Source organism: Canis lupus, chromosome 1, assembly GCF_011100685.1.
Source record: "Canis lupus familiaris isolate Mischka breed German Shepherd chromosome 1, alternate assembly UU_Cfam_GSD_1.0, whole genome shotgun sequence".
Taxonomy (NCBI): domain Eukaryota; kingdom Metazoa; phylum Chordata; class Mammalia; order Carnivora; family Canidae; genus Canis; species Canis lupus.
The window spans coordinates 82,633,835-82,654,358 of record NC_049222.1 but is presented as its reverse complement, the minus strand read 5'-3'; the positions used below and the strand labels follow the sequence as shown (position 1 = coordinate 82,654,358).

The window sequence follows — 20,524 nt, the reverse complement described above, 5'->3', positions numbered from 1 at the left end:
AGTAGAAGGGGTGGGCAAAGAGCCTGAAACCAGGTCAGATTACCAGGAGCTCACTGAGGACATGCATGGAACAGTTCAGAGACAGCATTATGTGGAATTCAGTGCTGAAATGGGAGGTTATGGTGATGACACCTGTTCTGTTGATCTAGCAGCAGCTGCATACCATAGTCTCTGCTTTATAGGTTTTTATAGGTTTTTGAATCACCACCAACCCAATGAGCTCCACTTTTCAGACAAGGAAATCAAACCTCGGAGAGATGAGGTAACTTGCTGAAATCATACGTTAGAACATGACATAGTTAGGATTTATAGCCTCATCTGTTTGACTTCACACTGCTGTTTTGCTCTGAGGCTTCCACTAGCCAGTGAGGTTTGATTTCATGGAGGATGGTTCAGGAAAGGGACTATAAGCAAGAGGTTGTGCTGGATTTTAATATGATAGAGCACTTCTCATTCTTGGTAATGCTTAGCTTTATAATTTTTTGTAAAATAAAAGGGAATATCCACTCTGACAATTATGATTAGCCAGCCAAAAATCCAGAAACATGGTATGACCTGGAATTTTAGGATTTCCTTTAAAAACAAAAAGGAATCTAGTTTTTTGGATTAGGGTTTCTGGGACATAGGAAGCATTTATTTTTTTATTTTATTCTATCTTTTTTTAAGATTTGTATTTATTTATTTTGACAGAGAGAGACAGACAGACAGCAAGCAGGGGGAATGGCAGAGGGAGAAGAAGCAGTTTCCTGCTGAGCAGGATCCTGGGATCACCACCCAAGTTGAAGGCAGACGTTTAACCAACTGAGCCACCCAGCTGTCCCCATAGGAAGCAAAACCTAGAATATTTAAAATTGAGATTGTTCAGAAAATGGAGGACCTATGGGCTACATAGCAAGCAGGTGTGGTGGAAACCAGGGCCATTGTTAAGCTATTTCTACTGAAGAATTGTTCTGGGGCACCTGGATAGCTCAGTAGTTGAGCATCTGCCTTTGGCTCAGGTCATGATCCTGGGGTCTTGGGATTGATTTCTGCCTGGGGCTCCCTGCAGGAGTCTGCTTCTGTCTCTGTGTCTCTCATGAATAAATAAATAAAACCTTAAAAAAAATAATTTGTTCTGGACATGTGGGTTAACTAACCGTGTGAGCTCTGTGCCCCAGTATTCTCATCTTAAAAATTAATAGACCAAAGAAACTTGAAAATACTGTTCAAATCTAAAAGTTTGTTTCCATAAAACTGTGGTGCTTTATTTAGTATTCTAAACTACTTAGTATTAGATTTTTTAAAAAATGAAAGGAAAAAGTTTATTACTCTTCAGTCTGGAATTTTGAAGTGAACAATAAGATCTTTTGTACTCAATTTTGTCCTGCAGTGGTAATGAGGTTGAAATTTCTTTAAAAACAACAACAACAAAAAAAACACCAAACAACTGTGTGTACACGCATATGCGTGCAGAAGTAGATATATTTCATTAAGTCTATCAAGGCCCGCTTCTACTCATGAACTCTGTTGCCTCAGAGGACAAGCTTTTCCTATTTCAAAGTTAGTTTAGCCATTGCTGGTGCATTAAGAAAACTGGGATAACACTAAAGCCGCATAGGCAGTAAGACACACTAGTCTGTCTTTGAGATGGAGACAGACAGATGGTCTTTGTCCTTTATGCCCACATTTTCATGACACTAAACTCAAAAAGACCCCTTTTTGTGTGTTCAGACAACCTGGTTCACTCCTCCTAATGCTCTTGTAACCTATGTCCTTTAACGTCTATCTTTTCTTAATTTATAAAGCCTTTTGTAAGTGACATTTTCTACTGGTACTCACCTACTCCAAAGGTCTAGTCTAGTTATAAGCCAGCTGCATCTTTTTAAAAATCATAATAAAGAGGTTTTAAAAAAAAACCCCTGGAGGTTACAACTATGTCAGGGAAAATTCAGTAACATTATATACATCCACCTCTGCTGTCCATTTCCAGAACTTTTCATCATCATTTCAAACAAACTCTGTGCCAACAAACTGTAACTTCTCCCTCTGCACACATACTGCTCCCAGCCCCTAATAACCTCTGGTACACTTCCCATTTCTTATGAATTTGATGACTATGTACCACATATCAGTGGAATCATGCAGTATTTGTGTTTTTGTGACTGGCCTATTTCACTTAGCACATCTTTAAGGTTCCTCTGTGTTGTCACATGTGGTAGAATGGCATTCCTTCTCAAGGCTGAGTAGTAGTCCTCTGTATGTATACCCCATGGTCAGTTTATCATTTGCTTTTCCTGATTACTAGTATAATGCCTTATTTCTGATACTTTTGTGCAATTATGGGCATTCTTTTGGCTTTCAAGGGAGTGTATGAAACTTTTAAATTCATATGCATTTTTTTAAAAGATTTTATTATTATATATATAGAGAGAGCACAAGCAGAAGGAGGGAGAGCAAGAAGGAGATAATATCCGGCAGTCTCCTCACTGAGCATAGAGCCCAACTTGGGGCTTGATCTCAGGACCCTGAGATCATGACCTGAGCTGAAACCAAGAGTCAGCCGCTCAACCAACTGAGCCACCCAGGCACCCCCATATATATATTTCTGGCACCAAATTATAAATTTTTTAAAAAGATTTTATTTATTCATTCATGAGAGACACAGAGAAAGAGAGAGGCAGAGACACACGCAGAGGAGAAGCAGGCTCCATGCAGGGACCTGACGTGGGACATGATCCCAGGACTCCAGGATCACACCCTGGGCCAAAGGCAGGCGCTAAACCACTGAGCCACCCAGGGATCCCCTGAATTATAAATTTGAAGAGATTTCAGGATATCAAGAAAGCATGGCTACTAACAGTGGTGAGATTAGTGGGACATTTTTTCTGCTGTGGAAAACCCAACTGTAAGTCTGAAGGGCACATAATTCTAGGATCCTGTTTGAATTCACCAGCTATATTCCCACATTTCCTCATTTCCATGTTTGCTTTCATACTGAGCTGAAGGCAGAGTCTTCAAGCTCTGCTTCTTCAGTCACAGGACCCACTCCAATGGCTAAAGGACCCAGATATCTTGACGAGGAAGAGAAGTGACCCTGAGCAAGTCCATTGGAATGCTTTATGGCATTGTGTCTGGCCCAGCTGGTGCCCTCATTGCATCCCGCTCATCCTTTCCTTTCCTTTCCTTTCCTTTCCTTTCCTTTCCTTTCCTTTCCTTTCCTTTCCTTTCCTTTCCTTTCCTTTCCTTTCCTTTCCTTTCTTTTTTCAAAGATTTTATTTATTTATTTATTCATGAGAGACATGGAAAGAGAGGCAGAGACATAGGCAGAGGGAGAGGGAGAAGCAGGCTGCCCTCTGGGAGCCCAATGCAGGACTTGATCCCAGGACCCGGTGAGCCACCTAGGTGTCTCACTGCACCTCTTTTTTGACTGCATTAACAAATGTATGTAGCTTCTTGAGAAAAGGACTAAGCCCAGCCAGTTATTGGGTCTTTCACCCTTATGAGCTATCATTAGGTATTCTAGAGAGAACCAGATGAAGGGCACTGGTCTTTAGTCTCAGACATTCAGAATGTGTGCATGTGTGTGTAGGTGGAGGACAAGGAAAAGACAAGCATTCAGAGAACAAACCACAGATCAAGTCTAGTCTCTGTGGTCTTACTGTTTACCTTAGATTTACAAAGGAAATTTCCAGAGCACTTTTCTCTATTTGACTCTTCCAGATTTACTGCCTTTCTGTGCACCTGTGTGAGCACACACACGTATGCACATACTTTCATTATTACTGAGCAAAGATCACTTGATGGATGAGGGGCCGTCGTGGGCAGGACAGAGCTGGCCCACTGCTGCTGCTTCTGGACAAAGCTTTTGTTTTTTTTTTTTTTTTAAAGATGTTATTTATTTGAGACCGAGAGAGAGAACATGAGCTGGAGGGAGGGGCAAAGGGAGAGGGAGAAACCAACTCCTGGCTCAGCGGGAAGCCTCACCTGAGGCTGGATCCCAGAACCCCAAGATCATGACCTGAGCCGGAGGCAGACACTTAACCGACTGAGCCACCCTGGACAGAGCTTTTCTACAGCCTCCTTTCTCTCCTATTACCTACTATCTAAATCCTACTCATCTTTTAAGATTCAGGTTAGCTGTAATCGAGGAAGCTTTGGATCCTTTCTTTTCCTCTTGGTGGACTTCGAGCTTTCAGTTCTGCGGCAGAGAAACTGGTGTGTAATGCATCTTGCCTGCCAAGCCTGGAGGCAGGAATGGCCTCAGCTACTTAGGTCCCTGGTGGTAGTTCCAGGGGAGGAAGCAAAGGAGACAGACAATAGTGCTATTTCCAATAGTGAATGAAATGCCTGAGTTAGTTTTGTCCCAGGGTCATATAGTGAATAAATGAAAAAAAAAAAAAAAGTCTATAGAATTTTTCATGCCATTAATTCAGGCATAGAGAACTCTCTTCTTTTCTTTCTTTCTTCTTTCTTATCTTCCTTTTTTCTTTCCCTTCCTTCCTTCTTCCCTCTGTCCCTTTTTCCCTACCTCCTTTTCTTCCTTCCTTTTTTCTCTTTTATAGGTGACCACATAGATGAAACCTGGTTTTAGTTAATTACATCTAATTTAAAATTAGGAGCAGGTCATTGAGAAACTTTCATGAATTATATACCACATATTTTGAATTTATACATGAATATGCTTAAGTACGGGATTAAACAGCTCATGGGATTGTAAAAAGAAGTAGAAGCAGAAGAAAAGAAATTCCAATAACCATTCCGCTTACTGAGCTTTAAAATGCTGATTTTTATTCATTGTGTTTAAGAACCGATCAGCTGCCTTTATAGCTCTTAATTTTATCACTACCTTAAAGATTCTAGAAAAATGGTAGCCTTGGTTTTAGTCAGAGTTATAAGTGCACATTGTTTTGAAAAGCACGTATTTCCCCAAGAGTGCCAAGATGTAGGAAGTGTCTAAGATCTGCCCCTACGTGAGAGCTAGCAAGTTTGGCATTTTTCATGCAGGTTCCCTGAGCCCGTGTCCAGAGAACTTGGAACAACGCTTTGGAAGGGAGAGAGGAGAGATGCTCATTACGTTTTTTAGCAGAGGAACATGGGGTCCCCTTGAAAGAAACTTGTATTTTCATTCAACAAACATAACTGAGTGATTCTCTGTGGCACATTCTGTGCCTGGCCCTGGAAGATACAGGTTCTGGAGAAGAGAGCCGTGCTTTCAGCCCTCACCTCCTTCAGTCACACCGTCTGACTTTAGTTGTAATATCTTATTTCATATGGAAGCCCCCTTTCCAAAGAGGGTCCAGTGTCGGGAACCCTGGGTGGCGCAGCGGTTTGGTGCCTGCCTTTGGCCCAGGGCACGATCCTGGAGACCCGGGATCGAATCCCACGTCGGGCTCCCGGTGCATGGAGCCTGCTTCTCCCTCTGTCTATGTCTCTGCCTCTCTCTCTCTCTCTCTGTGACTATCATAAATAAATAAAAATTAAAAAAAAAAAAAAAGAGGGTCCAGTGTCTGTCCGAGAAGGTTTTCCCTGTTGACTATGTTTCTGTGGTTGAAGCTCACAAAAACTGGAATGAGCTCTGGGAGACAGTGACCTAAACTGTGGAGCCCGGTGTTTTTCGTTTTGTTTTGTTTTTAAAAGATTTTATTTATTTATTCATGAGAGACACGGAGTGAGAGGCAGAGACACAGGCAGAGGGAGAAGCAGGCTCCATGCAGGGAGCCCGATGTGGGACCCGATCCTGGGACTCCAGGATCACGCCCTGGGCTGAAGGCAAGGCAGGCGCTAAACCCGCTGAGCCACCCAGGTGCCCCAAGCTCGATGTTCTTAATCAAGATCCCAGGAGCTTTCCCTGGCCAGTCTGCAGGAGCAGATACCTCTGGGGGTCCAGGAGCTGCCGTTAATGTGACGCCTCAGAAAATCTGGGTACTGTGCTGCCGTGAGTCATGGACAGCAGCCAGGCGACAGAGCGACCAGACTCCCCCAGGTGAGGTGAGGCCGTGGAGCTCCAGGTGACAGAAAGGACTCTACCCCGAATGGCAGGAAGTAGCCTTGAGATCTCATCCACATCCTCTTGCTTCTCCAGGCTGCTTCAGGGTGGGGTTTGAGTCACGGTCCTCTGAGATCTTGGACAGCTTTAGCATCCATCACAGTAGTGGCTATTTTGCTCCTGTCACAGCAGTCTCTGGGGTGCAGAATAATAGTCCTTGGGAGTCTGTGAAATTGAGTCCCGGAGGAGCATCCATGGGACCAGAGGCTAGCGCTTCCTGCTGCAGAAGGACAAGGGGTCCCAGACCCACTTGGCTGTGTGTTCATGCGCACCTGTGCGAGCACACACGCATGTGCACATACTTGCCTAGGTGTGTGGGCACCTGTGCACACACATTTTTTTTTTAAGGAAAAAGGTATTTCCACTATTAAAAAACTGAAACAATAGGCAATAGGCAGAGAGAATTATTCTTATGTATAATAGTTTTGTTTGGACTTAAACCAGAATGACTGTGGTGGGAATTGTTGAGAAGAAAAGAGTTTACCTTTTTGAAATCCACCCTTTCTTTTCTTTTTTTTTACAGTTGACTCACCTGTCCGCTGTAACCTTCACCAAGGCTAACAAAGCTAAGCAGTGCAGGGCCCTTTTTATCTTACCCCTTATCCGAGAGGCTTGAGAATAATTAGAGGCTGAGCAGGAAAATCCTGATTGTTCTTAGGGGTGTGTGCCTATGGATATGCATATTGACTGAATGTGTTAAATCCTACTTTGAGGTCTAAATATGTTATGCCCTATTAGTTTTTAATAAAACATGTATTTTTCTCTCCCTCCCTCTTCTTGCTTTGCCTTTTGAAAAAATTATTATTATTATTATTAAAAAAGGAATTTAGGAAAATATAGCCTGAGCCATAGGCAGCGCGTTTCTTTATTTTATTTTATTTTTTTAAATTTTCTTCTGTATGTAGTGAGACTTCTCTAAAGTCACTGAAACTAACAAGTATGTGGGATGAATGTCACCTTTTGGATTCGGTTTATTTAAAAAACTGAGACATGTGCTTAGTTTTTACATTGTAAGATTTTTTTTTTTTTTAAGATTTTATTTATTTATTCATGAGAGACACACAGAAAGGCAGAGACACAGGCAGAGGAAGAACTCCCTGCAAGGAGCCCAATGCAGGACTCAATCCCAGGACCCGGGGATCACGCTCTGAGCCTAGGGCAGAGGCTCAACCACTGAGCCACCCTGGCTCCCCATTATAAGATTTTCTTAAGTTTCCTAACATGTTCCAAACCGAAATCTAGATTTGATAATCACTGGGTTTTAGGCTTGCCTTACATGTATCTCCTCATGTACTTATCGTGGTGAAACAGTCCCCTACCTTAATTCTTCTGGTAGTTATGGTAGCAAGTCCCCTCCTTACCATTGTGAGCTGTTGAAGCGGTGGGTTCACTTAGGCAGAGGCCTCTTGCTTGGAACAGCCACGGAATTTAGAGCCTCTCCCATGGGCAGTTATGTGACGCTGGGCGAAGCACACAACCCATTTCTTTCAACAACCATCTTTCCCATTGCTCTGTCCTCCTAATAAGGTTTCAGTGAATCTCGATTGGGAAAATCATGTTTACATTATGAAGACTGCTGCTCCTCAGAGCTAAGCCACAGAGCACCCAGATGGCTTTTTTCATCATTGCATGTCTGATTGCTTTGGAGGCAATAATTATCACCCGAACCCTCTCTCACATGCTTTGTTTTCAGTGTAGTTATGAATTCACCACCCAAACTCTGCCAGTTGTTTAAGTTAGTTTTCAATATGCTTATTCTCATCATTTATTCTATCAGTTTCATCTTGAAGACATCTCTCCTGGGGTCTTTTTATTTTTATTTTTTTCTATTTTCTATTTTATTTTAGAGAGAGGGAGAGTGTGTGTGCAAGATGGGGGAGGGCCAGAATCTCCTGCAGACTCCTTACTGAGCACGCGACCTGACTCGGGGCTTGATCTCGTGACCCTGAGATCATGACCTGAACTGAAATCAAGAGTCGGTCGCTAAACCAACTGACCTGACATAGCCACCCAGGCACCCTGAAGCCTTCTCATCTGCCCCAGCCTGCTACCCCTGTCTGTTAGCCTTGCTGTAGTCTAGTCCTTTACTCTCATCCTGGGATATACCTTTTCTGATTCTTATGTTTTCCCTTTTCTTAGTTTATACTTAAGGTTAGTTTTTTTTTAAGTGAATTCTACCCCCAGAGTGTGCTCAAACTCACAACCCCCAGATTCAGAGCCACATGCTCTACCGACTGAACCAGCCAGGCACCCCCGTACTTTAGTTTTAATGGAGTTGATCCTCTAGTAGCTTCCTGAGATAAAGTGCATAAAGGTAGATATTTTGAGACCTTACCTGTCTTAAGATGTAAAATGTTTTTTATTTGACCCTTACTTGACTTAGTAATTCATCAGGTTCAAAGAATTCTCATCTCCCATTCAGTTTCCTTCAGCATGTTGATGCTGTTCTCATTATCCTATCTGTCTTTTGTGGATGGTTTCTATGAAATGTGAAAACACTGTGCTGTTGAATCCTGTCTATGGGGCTTATTTTTCCCCCTCTGGAGACCCATGTCATATTCTTTTTTTTTTTTTTTTTTTCAGTATTTCATGATTCATGAGTGTATCTTGGTGTGGATCTGTTTTTTTTTTTTTTTTAACCCATTGTATCGGTTTTCCAAGGAGTTTCAATCTGGAAACCATTCCTTCTTTGTGAGAAAGAATCTTTAGCCGTTTAATTGATTTCTTCCTTCCGTCTTTTTTTGTTTTCTCTTTCTGGAGGTCTTGTTATTCTTCCAGATAGTGGATCTCCTGGTCTGCTTCTCGAAATCACTATTTTTTTTTTTTCTCTAATTTCCTCATCAGTTGGTTTGCCTATTTGCTTAACTCCTTAAGAGTTTTCCTCAGCTTTATTTTCCAACACTGCCATTGAGCTTTACAGTTTTTCCTATCATGTCGTTACGTTTTAAGACCCTTTTTTTATTTGCTAAGTGTTCTGTTTTTGTGGTTTCTGATTTGTTGGAGTCACTGCTATGAGGCAGACCTCCCCAAATGTAGTAACATGAACATTTCCATTTTATTTTTTGCTCACACATTTTTGGGTCAGGAATTCAGAGAAGACCTGAGTGACCATGGGCTGGAGTCATCTGGTAGCTTCCTCACTTATATGTCTGGCAGCTGGACTAGGATGAATGAAGGCTGGGTTCACCTGGGACTGTTGACTTGGGTACCTTGGACTCTCTGGCTTGTTACAACATGGAAGCTGGTTCCAAAAGGAAACGCCTGGAGAGCAAATTTTCTAAAACAACCAGTTGGAAGCTGCATACATAGTTTTACATGACCCAGACTTGGCACCCAAATAGTGTCACTTCTGCCAAACTCTCCTGGTCATTGTAGCCACAAGGTTGTCCAAATCTAAGGGGAAAGAAATTTTGACTCTGTCTTGATTGGAGAATGTTAAGGTCACATTGCAAAAGAGCATATGGGACAGGAGTGTTGTTTTGCCCATTTTCAGGCCATATAATCTTATTGATTGAATGCAATGTTTTTCTTATTAATTTTCTTCTCCCCGTACACAATGTGTTTCTTTGAACGTTTAGGGAAATTTCCAGTTTAAGCAATATATTTAGGTCTTGGCTTGGTTGGATTCCCCAATGAATGAACTCCTGCATTGGGGTGGCTGGCGAAATTCTGGGAGCTGATAGCTGGAAATAGGGAAGGAGATCTCAATACCTATTGTCCTTGGGTTCACTCAGTTCTGCTGTTTCTTGGTTGGAAACCTTGTTTTCAATTGTGCCTGGTGTGCCCCAACATACAGAGACTAAATCTTGGGTCTTGGCCAGGTTTCAGGGTAGAGATACAACTGCTTACAAATAACTGCCAGCCACTACTGTTTTGTTTTGTTTTATTTTGTTTTCAGCCACTCTCACCCCTCACCCTCCGAAATCTGTGCCACCATTTCCTTGACTCTTCTGAAGATCTTATAGCGTAAATAGAGCCAGTTCTTTCTTTCCTTGCTGGCAGTCTGGGATTGTTGGGTCTGCTTAATCAGTTACCTTTCATCTCTCTGCTTTTCGGATTTTACTTGCTGTCTCCTCTCTCACTGTGCCTGAGAACATTTTGTCTGTCCTCCCACTCCAGTGAGCTGCACCCTAGTCCTGACCAGATAGAACTGCTCATTTTATGTTGGAACGCTTCTAGAGACTGTTACTGTTACCTCGGGTGTGTTTGATGCTTTTTTTTCGATTCTCTTCATTGACCAGCTCTCCTTAGTACCAGCATCAGAACAGATCAGAGTTGACTTTCAGTATTGATAGAATTTAGTATTCTTGTGGTTCTTGGTTTTGATTTAAAAAAAAACACCTATGAAGAACTATTGCCTTAAGTACTAACTTTCGTTTCTTCACATGGTAGAATTATTTTCTCCCATTTCGTCTCAAGTTGTGTTTTCCTACTTAAAAATATTCATTGTGGGATCCACAAGGAAGTCTGTTCTTTCAAGAAAGGCATCAATGTTCAAGAGAGGGACTTTGTCTAGATAATTGCTAAGACAGTTGCCAAGTCCGGTAGATTTTGGGCGAGGAAGGCTTGGCAGTGTGTTTGGGTCACATAGCAGAATAGCAGATTACATGTAAATGGACTAAGACCTCCAATCACAAGGCAGAGATTGGCAAAATCGATTTTTAAAAAGTGACCCAGTGATAGGATATCTACAAGAGATATGGTTCAGATTTAGAGACACAATTAGGTTGCAGTAAAATAATGCAAATAGATGTGCCATGTAAACAAATACCCGAGGTGAGCTAGAGTAACTATACTAAGAGCTGACAAAATAGACTTTAGGGTAAAAACTATTAGAGACAAAGACATTTTGTAATCAAGAAGGGCAACAAGGAATCGGAAGACTTGAACTCCACGATAAACCAACAACTAATGGACATTTGTAGAACACTCCACCCACATCAAATACACGTTCTTCTCAAGAACACATAGAACTTTCTCCAGGATAAGCCGTATCTTAGACCATCAAACAAACCTAGGAATGTGATCACCATGTTGAGAGATTAGCCTCTGTTTAGAAACTGCCAAAGTGATTGTACCATTTTGCATAGTTGGTGTTCATTGTGCCTTCTGGGTGTGCAGGTTAATTTTTTTAAATCAAATTTGGGGAAGTTTTCAGCATTATTCAGATTTTTTTTTCTACCTCTCATGGTACGTATCCAGCCCTCTCTCCCCCCCCTTTCCTGTCCCCCTCAGCTTTCCTTCAGGAAATCTTATATGATGCATCTGTTGATAATGCTTAATATCTCATACCTCTCCGAGGCTCTGTTCATTTTTCTTAATGTTCTTTACTTTTTGTCCCACAACTAGATATTCTCACTTGACCTGTCCTCAATTCCACTGATTCTTCTGTCAGTTTAAATCTTCTGTTGAACCCCTCTAGACAACTTTCAGTTCAGTTTATTGCACTTTTGGTTCCAGATTTCTGTTGGGGTTTTTTTCTTTATAATTTTCTATCTCTTTATTGAGATTCTCAATTTGGTTAAATATCATTCTCATTACTTTCAGTTCTTTAGTTCCTTGAAAATATTTATAATAGCTGAAAGTCTTTGTTAAGTCCAATGCCTGGGCTTCCTTAGGGACAGTTTTTACTTACTGTGCTTTTTTTCCTGTATATGGGCCAGACTTTCATGTTTCTTGACATGCCCTGTATTTTTTTATTGTTAAAGGGACATTTTATTATTTATTTATTTTTTAAAGATTTTATTTATTTTTTCGGGAGAGGCAGAGACACAGGCAGAGGGAGAAGCAGGCTCCTGGCATGGAGCCTGATGCAGATCTTGATCCCAGGACCCCAGAATACCAATAATGGCCAATTATTTTATTTGTATTATTAATATTCACAATTTATTTCCTAACTAAATATTTAAAAGTCTTAACACTAAATATTTCTAGTGTTAATCCTGGTATTAATAAATCTGAGCTGAAGGCAGACGCTCAACCCCTGAGTGTCCCCCTATGGAGGGACATTTTAGAGATGCCTGGGTGGCTTAGTCAGTTAGGCGTCAGCTCTTGATTTCAACTCAAGGCCATGAGATCCAGCCCTGCATTAGACTCTGTGCCCAGTTTGGAGCCTGCTTGAGATTCTCTCTCTCCTTGCCCCTCCCACTGCAACCCCCCCCCACCACCACCACCACCATGTACTCTCTAAAAAAAAGAAAGAAAGAAAAAGGACATTTTCTAATGTGTCAACTCTGGAAGTCGGACTTCTGCCCCGGCCCTGTCCAAAAAGGCAAATCCTATAGTGGTTTGTTGTTGATGCTGTGTTTGCTTCGTGACTTTGCTAGGTTAGTTTTCAAAAGTTTACTTTCTTTGTAGTGTGAGGCTACTTAAGTCTCTGTTCAGTTAGCTTGGATACTGGATCACCTAATGATTGGATAGAGATTTCTTTGAATGTCTGAACCAATAAGGAGTGGGTACTACTTAGTGGCATCATTTTATGATCTGATGTTTTAATGGCTGTTATGCTTAAGTATTTTTTCAGAATCTCCCCATGTTTCTTGCTAATACAGGTTTGGAGTTGGGTGGTGGAAAAGATAGTTGGAAGAAGACAAGATAAGCAGCTAACTCAATTACAAGATTGGCTTTCATGGGCCAATAAACACTGGGAATCTTCACAGTGGGGATAGAATATATTGGATTTTCCAATAGTATTGAACCATTAAACTGTTCCTTGGCACCCACTTTGGGACATGCTGCTAGAGTTTTCTTTGGAAAAGTTTGACCCAAATTGCAAATATTTTCAAACATTTAGCAATACACAACCAGTATTAGAAAAACAAGTAAGACTGGAGAGAAGGAAATTTTGAAAGTGAGAAATGAACCAGCCATAATTTTGAGAAAAAAAAAAGTAAATACATAGGATTAGCTCACCAGCATGCTTTCTGAGTGTGTGTATACTTAATGAGCATTACATCCCTTCACACATTTCCCTTTTCATTTCACAGATTTTTTAAAAAGCCTCATGGGACATAGCACCATTGCTGAATGCCTGGTACATATAAGAAACCTGCCTGCATGGGAGGCACTCTACAAACACAGTATGTTACCTGAAATCTGAGAACTAAATGAGCCAGACTTTAATTCTAAATGGTAAAAAAAAAAAAAATAAGCACTTTTCATGACATTATTCTATACCAATAATGGCCAATTATTTTATTTGTATTATTAATATTCACAATTTATTTCCTAACTAAATATTTAAAAGTTCTAGTGTTAATCCTCGTATTAAAAAATTATTTTCAGGGGGATCCCTAGGTGGCTCTGCGGTTTAGTGCCTGCCTTTAGCCCAGGGTGCGATCCTAGAGTCCCGGGATCAGGTCCCACGTCGGGCTCCCAGCATGGAGCCTGCTTCTCCCTCCTCCTGTGTCTCTGCTTCTCTCTCTCTCTCTCTCTATGTCTATCATAAATAAATCAATAAATCCTTAAAAAAATTAAAAAAATAAAAAAATAAAAAATTATTTTCAAATCCCTGTATATCTGGTATGGAGATAATCAATGGTATTTGACTTTCTTGTTAGAACAGTAACACTTGGGAGTGCCTGGCTGAATCAGTCGGTGGAGCATAGGACTCTTGATCTTGGGGTTGTAAGTTTGAGCCTCAATTGGGTGTAGAGATTACTTAAAAATAAAATCTTAAAAGAGAAAAGTAGCATTTATTAGTTATAGTACCAATTTCCAAGTTATAAAATTGATTTTTGAAAATAATCTATTTTGTAATATTTATAAACATAGTAAAAATGAGTTGGGTTCCTCATTTGAATATAGACAACTGGTCTGTCATACCTTATAATTTGTATACAACTGTTATTTCTCACAAGCATTAATTATCATAACCTGTTAAAAAACAATTCAGGAAATACAAGGCTATGTCTCTATTTTTGATTGTGTATGTCTTCTCTTCCTGCGGTGCCTGGTATGGAATTAAACTAAGATACGAAACAGACTCAAATCCAGCTTGGTTTCAGCCAGTCCTTCGTAGTTTAATTTGAAAAATCATTTTACTTGCTTTTTCTTCTGAGATTCTTAGAAGTCACAGCTATTTTTGAACTTCTCCTTTAGAGCACCTCCAGTCCCAAATTGGTGAAGAGCAGAATGGAGCTGATCTCTTCCAATATGTAGGGCTGCTGATGCCAACTTATGGATAATAATGGATGTGTCCAGATGAATCCAGATTGGTAAAGATTTCAAGGCAAAGGCTGCTAATTAGAACCAGCACAGGAGCAAAAACTCACCTCAGCAACTGTGGAGAGTTAAATAATTGTAGCCTAGGTCTTCAACTGTGATTTTGTACCTTAATATTCCTGAGAGATAAGATGTAGGATATTTCAGCACATCCTTTTTTTTTTGTTTTTTTATTTTTTTTTAGAACTTATTTTTAAGCAACTTCCATACTCAATATAGGATTCGAACTCATAACCCTAAGATCAAGAATTGCATGCTTCATTGACTGAGCAAGGCCAGTCTGCCCCCCTTGTATTCTTTCTTAATAATATGGTATTAATATTACAGACTGTGGGTTTCCTAGAACACTACTCTCTTGTTGACCAATTTGGTTCTGTTTTGAACATCTGACCTCATAGCAAAGAGAATAGTTTTTAAACCTGAGAAGATGTTGTAAAAAATTGTATTTATATACATTCTTTCTGTTTTTTGTTTTGTTTTGTTTTATTTCTGTTCTCTGTTTCAGGATGCCTTTGCAGTTTTGCTAAATGCAAACTAACAACTCTCAAGGCCACGACAGAAGAGAAATCATGACTGCTTAAAGCCTAGAAGACTGCCCTTAATAGAGTAATCCCCAATTGTTTGAAATGCTGAGAACATTGCTGCGGAGGAGACTTTTCTCTTATCCCACGAAATACTACTGCCTGCTTCTTGTTTTTTCCGTAGTCACCTTCTCTGTTTTGCGAATTCATCAGAAGCCCGAATTTGTAAGTGTTGGACATTTGGAGCTGGTTGGAGAGAATCCTAGCAGTAATATTAATTGTACCAAAGTTTTACAGGGTGATGTAGATGAAATCCAAAAGGTACAGCTTGAAATTCTAACAGTGAAGTTTAGGCAGCGCCCTCGGTGGACAACCAGTGACTATATAAACATGACCAGAGATTGTAATTCGTTCATCAAGAGGCGCAAATACATCATGGAACCCCTTAGTAAAGAAGAAGCAGAATTTCCCATAGCATATTCTATAGTAGTTCATCACAAAATTGAGATGCTTGACAGGCTCCTGAGGGCCATCTACATGCCTCAGAATTTCTACTGCATTCACGTGGACAAAAAATCCGAGGATTCCTTCTTGGCTGCCGTGCTTGGCATTGCGTCCTGCTTCAGTAACATCTTCGTGGCCAGTCAGCTAGAGAGTGTGGTATATGCCTCATGGAGTCGAGTTCAGGCTGACCTCAACTGCATGCAGGACCTCCATAGGATGAGTGCAGACTGGAAGTACTTGATAAATCTTTGTGGCATGGATTTTCCTATCAAAACCAACTTGGAAATTGTCCGGAAGCTCAAATCGCTAATGGGTGAAAACAACCTAGAAACTGAGAGAATGCCATCCAACAAAAAAGAAAGGTGGAAAAAGCATTTTACAGTTGTTAATGGAAAGCTGACCAACACAGGGACTGACAAAATGCATCCACCTCTTGAAACACCTCTATTTTCAGGCAGTGCTTATTTTGTGGTCAGTAGGAAGTATGTAGAATATGTGCTAAAGAATGAAAAAATCCAAAAGTTTATGGAGTGGGCAAAAGACACATACAGCCCTGATGAGTACCTCTGGGCCACTATTCAGAGGATCCCTGAAGTCCCAGGCTCGCTGTCCTTAAGCCAGAAGTATGACATGTCTGACATGCATGCAATCGCAAGGTTTGTCAAATGGCAGTACTTTGAAGGTGATGTCTCTAAGGGTGCCCCCTACCCACCGTGCAGTGGGGTCCATGTGCGTTCTGTGTGTGTTTTCGGAGCAGGTGACTTGAACTGGATGCTACGCAAGCACCACTTGTTTGCCAACAAGTTTGACACAGACATTGACCTCTTTGCCATCCAGTGTTTAGATGAGCATCTGAGGCATAAAGCCCTGGAGACATTAAAACACTGACTGTTCATTTTGGGCAACGTTAGAAATAAGAAGACACGTGCATGGGATACACCCCACCTGATTCTTCTGCCCAGTAATAAACAAACATCAGAGAAACTATAAGGGGCGCTCTTTGGGTTGGGGACTCCAATTAGAAATGTCCTCGAAACTGTGGTTTCTGCGGAGCACAGTGGGTTAGAAAGGTTATAGCATCAAATGTTGACCTAGAGTTAGCAGGGGCCGTGACAGGTTGGGAGGCACTGGGCTGGGGGGCGGGGAGGGGGCGCTGGCTCAGGTGGCTGGGGAAGAGGCTGAATGCAAAAACCAGCCTGTTCAAAGAACTCAGGGACTTAACAAAATGACTAAGATTTCATCTGTACCAAAATTACTTTGAGAGCTTTAATGATGACAATTTTCTTAGTTTGAATAAATTTGCAGCAACAACCAATTGTAAGGGTGTAATTTATCTTGCAGGTTTTATTTGGTGAAATAGAAATTTGACTTTAAATGGTCCTTGTAAATAATTTACTTTCTGCTGTAACATTGTGCTGTGTAGCATATCAGTATGCATTGTCTCAGGGAACTTGAAAAAATGAGCTTGATTGAATGTGAATATTTCTGATTTTCGCTTCTAACAATGTATATATGTTTTCAAAAACAAAAAAGTAGCACTGTCTAGCTTAGTTGATTCTATGAATCATCTTATTAGAAAAGATATCTTAAGTTATTTAAAAAGTTGAGATATCTTTATTATTATAAATTACAGAGAAACTCAGAGAAATTCCATTTTTCCAAGTATTTGTCTCTACTCACCCCCACCCTCATCTCCTCAGACCCTGCTATCAAGATGTATAAAAACTTGTTTCCATAATTCCCCAGAATACTGCCTCAGTTCTCTTATGTGACCCAAGACAGAAAGAGTGTTGTATGTATGGGCAGTGGAGATCTAAGACAGAAAGGAGGAGGTAGGCATGAGGAGTTGGAGGAGAGGCAGCCTATTTGGGCAATTTCTGAGATCTTAGATGAATGTTCTAGCAGTCAGTACTATTTCCAGATAGTAAGGCTATTGCTCTTTGGATCCACTTATGCCCAGCTTCCCAGGGACAACTTAATGTCACCTGTGCCTCTATTTCAAAGGACTGGCTGGCTTCTGTTATCCTTGCTTCTTCGTGGTACCTGCCCCTTGGTTGTTGTTTAGCCCTTGGATTGTAAGTTTCCTTCTTCCTCAGAACCCATGAGGAGGGACCCAAACCCTGTGCCACATACATACTTGAAGGCCTGATAATCGTGAGGAACATCAGGTTTGGGGCAGATTGTTTCAGTGTTGATATTCACAGCCTATGGCTTCTGCTCTACTTTTCCACCAAAAGACAAATGATTTGAAGTTGCCATTGTGCTGTCTCCTATCTCAAAGTAAATGAAGATTAGAAAGAAAAAAAAGAAAACGTGCTCTTTTGCTAAGCTGATGCTATTCAGCCAGAGATCTAACAGGAAATGTGATGCTTTATCAGTTTTCAGACACTCAACTGAGAAAATGATTTTATTCCTTAAAGTTAGAGAGCATTTTCATTTTACGGAGAGAGCTTTGTTGTGCTGACCCTCCTGAATGAAATTTTCACATTTTTAAAATCTTTATCATCGTGTGTAAACATGCAAGTCAGTAGATTGCTGTGCTTTGCATGATTAGGACAGACATTGTTGGGCCAAGAAAAACATACTCTGAAAACTCAAAGATAATGTCCATGAGGGCATAAGATGATAATGCCTTCTCTTTTGCCTTCTAAATCGGTTTGCTCTTTTAATGCATGTCAAATGTTTCTCCCATGCTCTCTTAGCAGGAGATTTTATCTATAGATGAGTCCTTTTTTTCTCTGAAATTAGTGGTATTCGTTGACAAATACTTTGTGTCTATGTCTTATATTTTTACTTAATTCATGGTGTCTGGTTTTATGCACATTTTCATTTATTTTGAAAATTTGCAAATTTACAAAAAAGTTAAAAATAATAGTACAGTGAACACCATATAACCCTCACCTGGAATCTCTGGTTGTTAACATTGTGCCCTATTTACTTTAAATTATATGGATTTTGGAATTTAACAAAATTGAAGATTAAGTCTATCTTTGATTTATTAATATCCAAGGTTATTTATTTCAACACTCTTATTATAGTGTGACTGCATCTGACTTGCATTTAAAATTGAGCGGTTTTGAGAGATTTTTCTCCACCAAAGATATAAAAATAAGACTTTAGAGTCTCACTTCCGAAGTACCCCACTAAAACTCTGGACCTACTGTCTTCTATATAGCAGTGGTACTTCAGTATTCTAAATGGCACTTGGTGGGACATGTCTGAACATTACTCTATTGCTAATGTCTATTACAGGGATTATATAGAATTTGTTTATTGTGACTTCCTTTTGTACATTTTAGCATAACTTAAAGCAAATAAAATTCATACTGCCGGGACGTGGGGTGATGGGCTGCCTCAGTCAGTAGCGCATGCGAATCTTGATCTCAGGGTATAGAGATTACTTAATAATAAAATCTTTAAAAATAAAATAAAATTCATACTATTGGGACAAGCAATTTGAAGAACCAAAAAGATGGTTTCAAAAGGAAGCAAAAATGCAAGTTCTTTGAGAAAGATATAGAAATTATTTAAATTGTTTCCTATATGTCAGTTATTAAACACTGCTTTTACTGTCACTTAGGGTCTTATGTAGGAAATTATTAGGATTCATTCACAAAACAAACTGCAATTTTGAGATGGAAGTTTTATTCTAGTTAATGACATACTGCATCAGATTAACATATTACTTACAAAGAGCAAGAGTTAACAAAAACAGTTCTATAGGCAATTAACCTAGGCTCTTCCACACCATAGTAAAAAAGACTGTTAAGCTTTGCAAATGTGAATTGTTGGGGAGGGAAAAATTTTAGTCTACCCAGTAAGGTCCTAGCTGGCCTGAGAATCAAACTGACATGAGACCAAGTAAGGAGAAATTAACAAGAGAAAGTCAAAGAGGGGTGCCTGGCTGGCTCAGTAGAGCCTGTAACTCTTGATCTTGGGGTCATGAGTTTGAGTCCCACATTGGGCATGGAGCCTACTTAAAAAAAAAAAGAAAAAAATCAAACTAAGTTTAATAAATAACGTGTACCTTCTGTGTACATGGCAGAGACCCAAGTAAACAGTAAGTTCCTGACTGATGCCATTGCCTTAAACATCAGCTCTAGTTAAAGACAAAAGGTTTTGGGGGTAGAGAGGGCATTATGGGAGGTTACCAAAACAATAAACCAAGGTAAGGTTATTATGCAGATTTAAATCCATGCCTTTTCGATTGATAAGTTTCTAGAGATTTAGAGTCCTCCTCTTCTTGGTATCGAAGGAGACACCTTTAAAGGGAGATTTCTCTTGTATATATAAATGTCTCCTAAAAGGGTAACTTCTCAGTTTTCAGAGTTTTCTGTGTCTGTAGTTTCTTTAAAAAAAAAATATCAGCATAGGGGTACTTGGGTGGCTCAGTAAGGTAAACTTTGACTCTTGATTTCAGCTCAGGTCACATGGTCTCAAGAGTTGTGAGATCAAGCCCCACATCAGGCTCTGTACTCTCCTTGAGATTTTCTCCCTCTCCCCACTGTTCATGTGAGCTCCATCCCTCTCTCTCTCTCTCAAGTAAATAAATATTTATGAAAAAAAATAACCAACTTAAAAATCGAATATGCCAAAGAGGCAAACTTTGGGGCAGCAAAATCTGCTTCCCCTACAGAAGCATTATTGTCTCCAAACTTGGATTTGTATCATTCGTCAAATACAGTTCACTCTAATGTAAGTAGATGTTCTTTTGTAGTTATTTAGGGGAAGAGGAAACCATGTTTTAATTTATTAAAACTGTAGGGTCCATTAAACTGGATTGTTGTAGTTTGCTTAGAAAATAAGTTAATTCTCATTACGTTAAATACAAAACAAATGAAACACTGTTTCATGGCAAGTGGGGCTACCATAGGTTTTACTCTTTTGATTGTGGGCATGACTGAATGCATTTGTAACTAGTCATATCACTATTAAAATCAACCATTTAGAAATCAATGCCTTGTCTCACAAATTATTCTTTTTCCTTAGCTACCAGCACTCAGATTTAGTAGTTGATGTGATATTTTGTAATCAAGCAGTGTTGTATATGAGTATTGATTAAAAACATCAATTCTCCAGGCAGAAATGTCTGAGAGGAAGAGGGTGTGACAGTGGTAAAAAATTTAACACAGATGATGCAAAATATTCAGACGGGGGCCTTTAGAAGAATGCAGTGTCTGTTGATGGGAGGGGTGAGGGAGGGCAGTTTTCCAGTCAGTTCCATATCAATGACCACAAATACTAAAGATCT

The 20,524-nt window shown here is 40.1% G+C and overlaps 1 protein-coding gene across 5 annotated transcripts in view; it reads left to right on the top strand.

The window, feature by feature from the left end:
• Positions 1–20,229, top strand: part of GCNT1 (glucosaminyl (N-acetyl) transferase 1) — a 31,931-nt gene extending 11,702 nt beyond the window's left edge. For 4 of the 5 annotated variants that reach the window (XM_038527056.1, XM_038527055.1, XM_038527052.1 and 1 more), the window contains 2 exons: positions 13,012–13,104; positions 14,755–20,229. In XM_038527056.1, coding sequence (XP_038382984.1) covers positions 14,875–16,161 — 1,287 coding nt within the window. In that variant the 5' untranslated portion in view covers positions 13,012–13,104; positions 14,755–14,874 and the 3' untranslated portion in view covers positions 16,162–20,229. Of the gene's footprint in view, positions 1–13,011; positions 13,157–14,754 lie in introns of all 5 variants that reach the window. The other variant, XM_038527054.1, reaches the window with a different exon arrangement.
• The last annotated feature ends 295 nt before the right edge of the window (positions 20,230–20,524 follow it).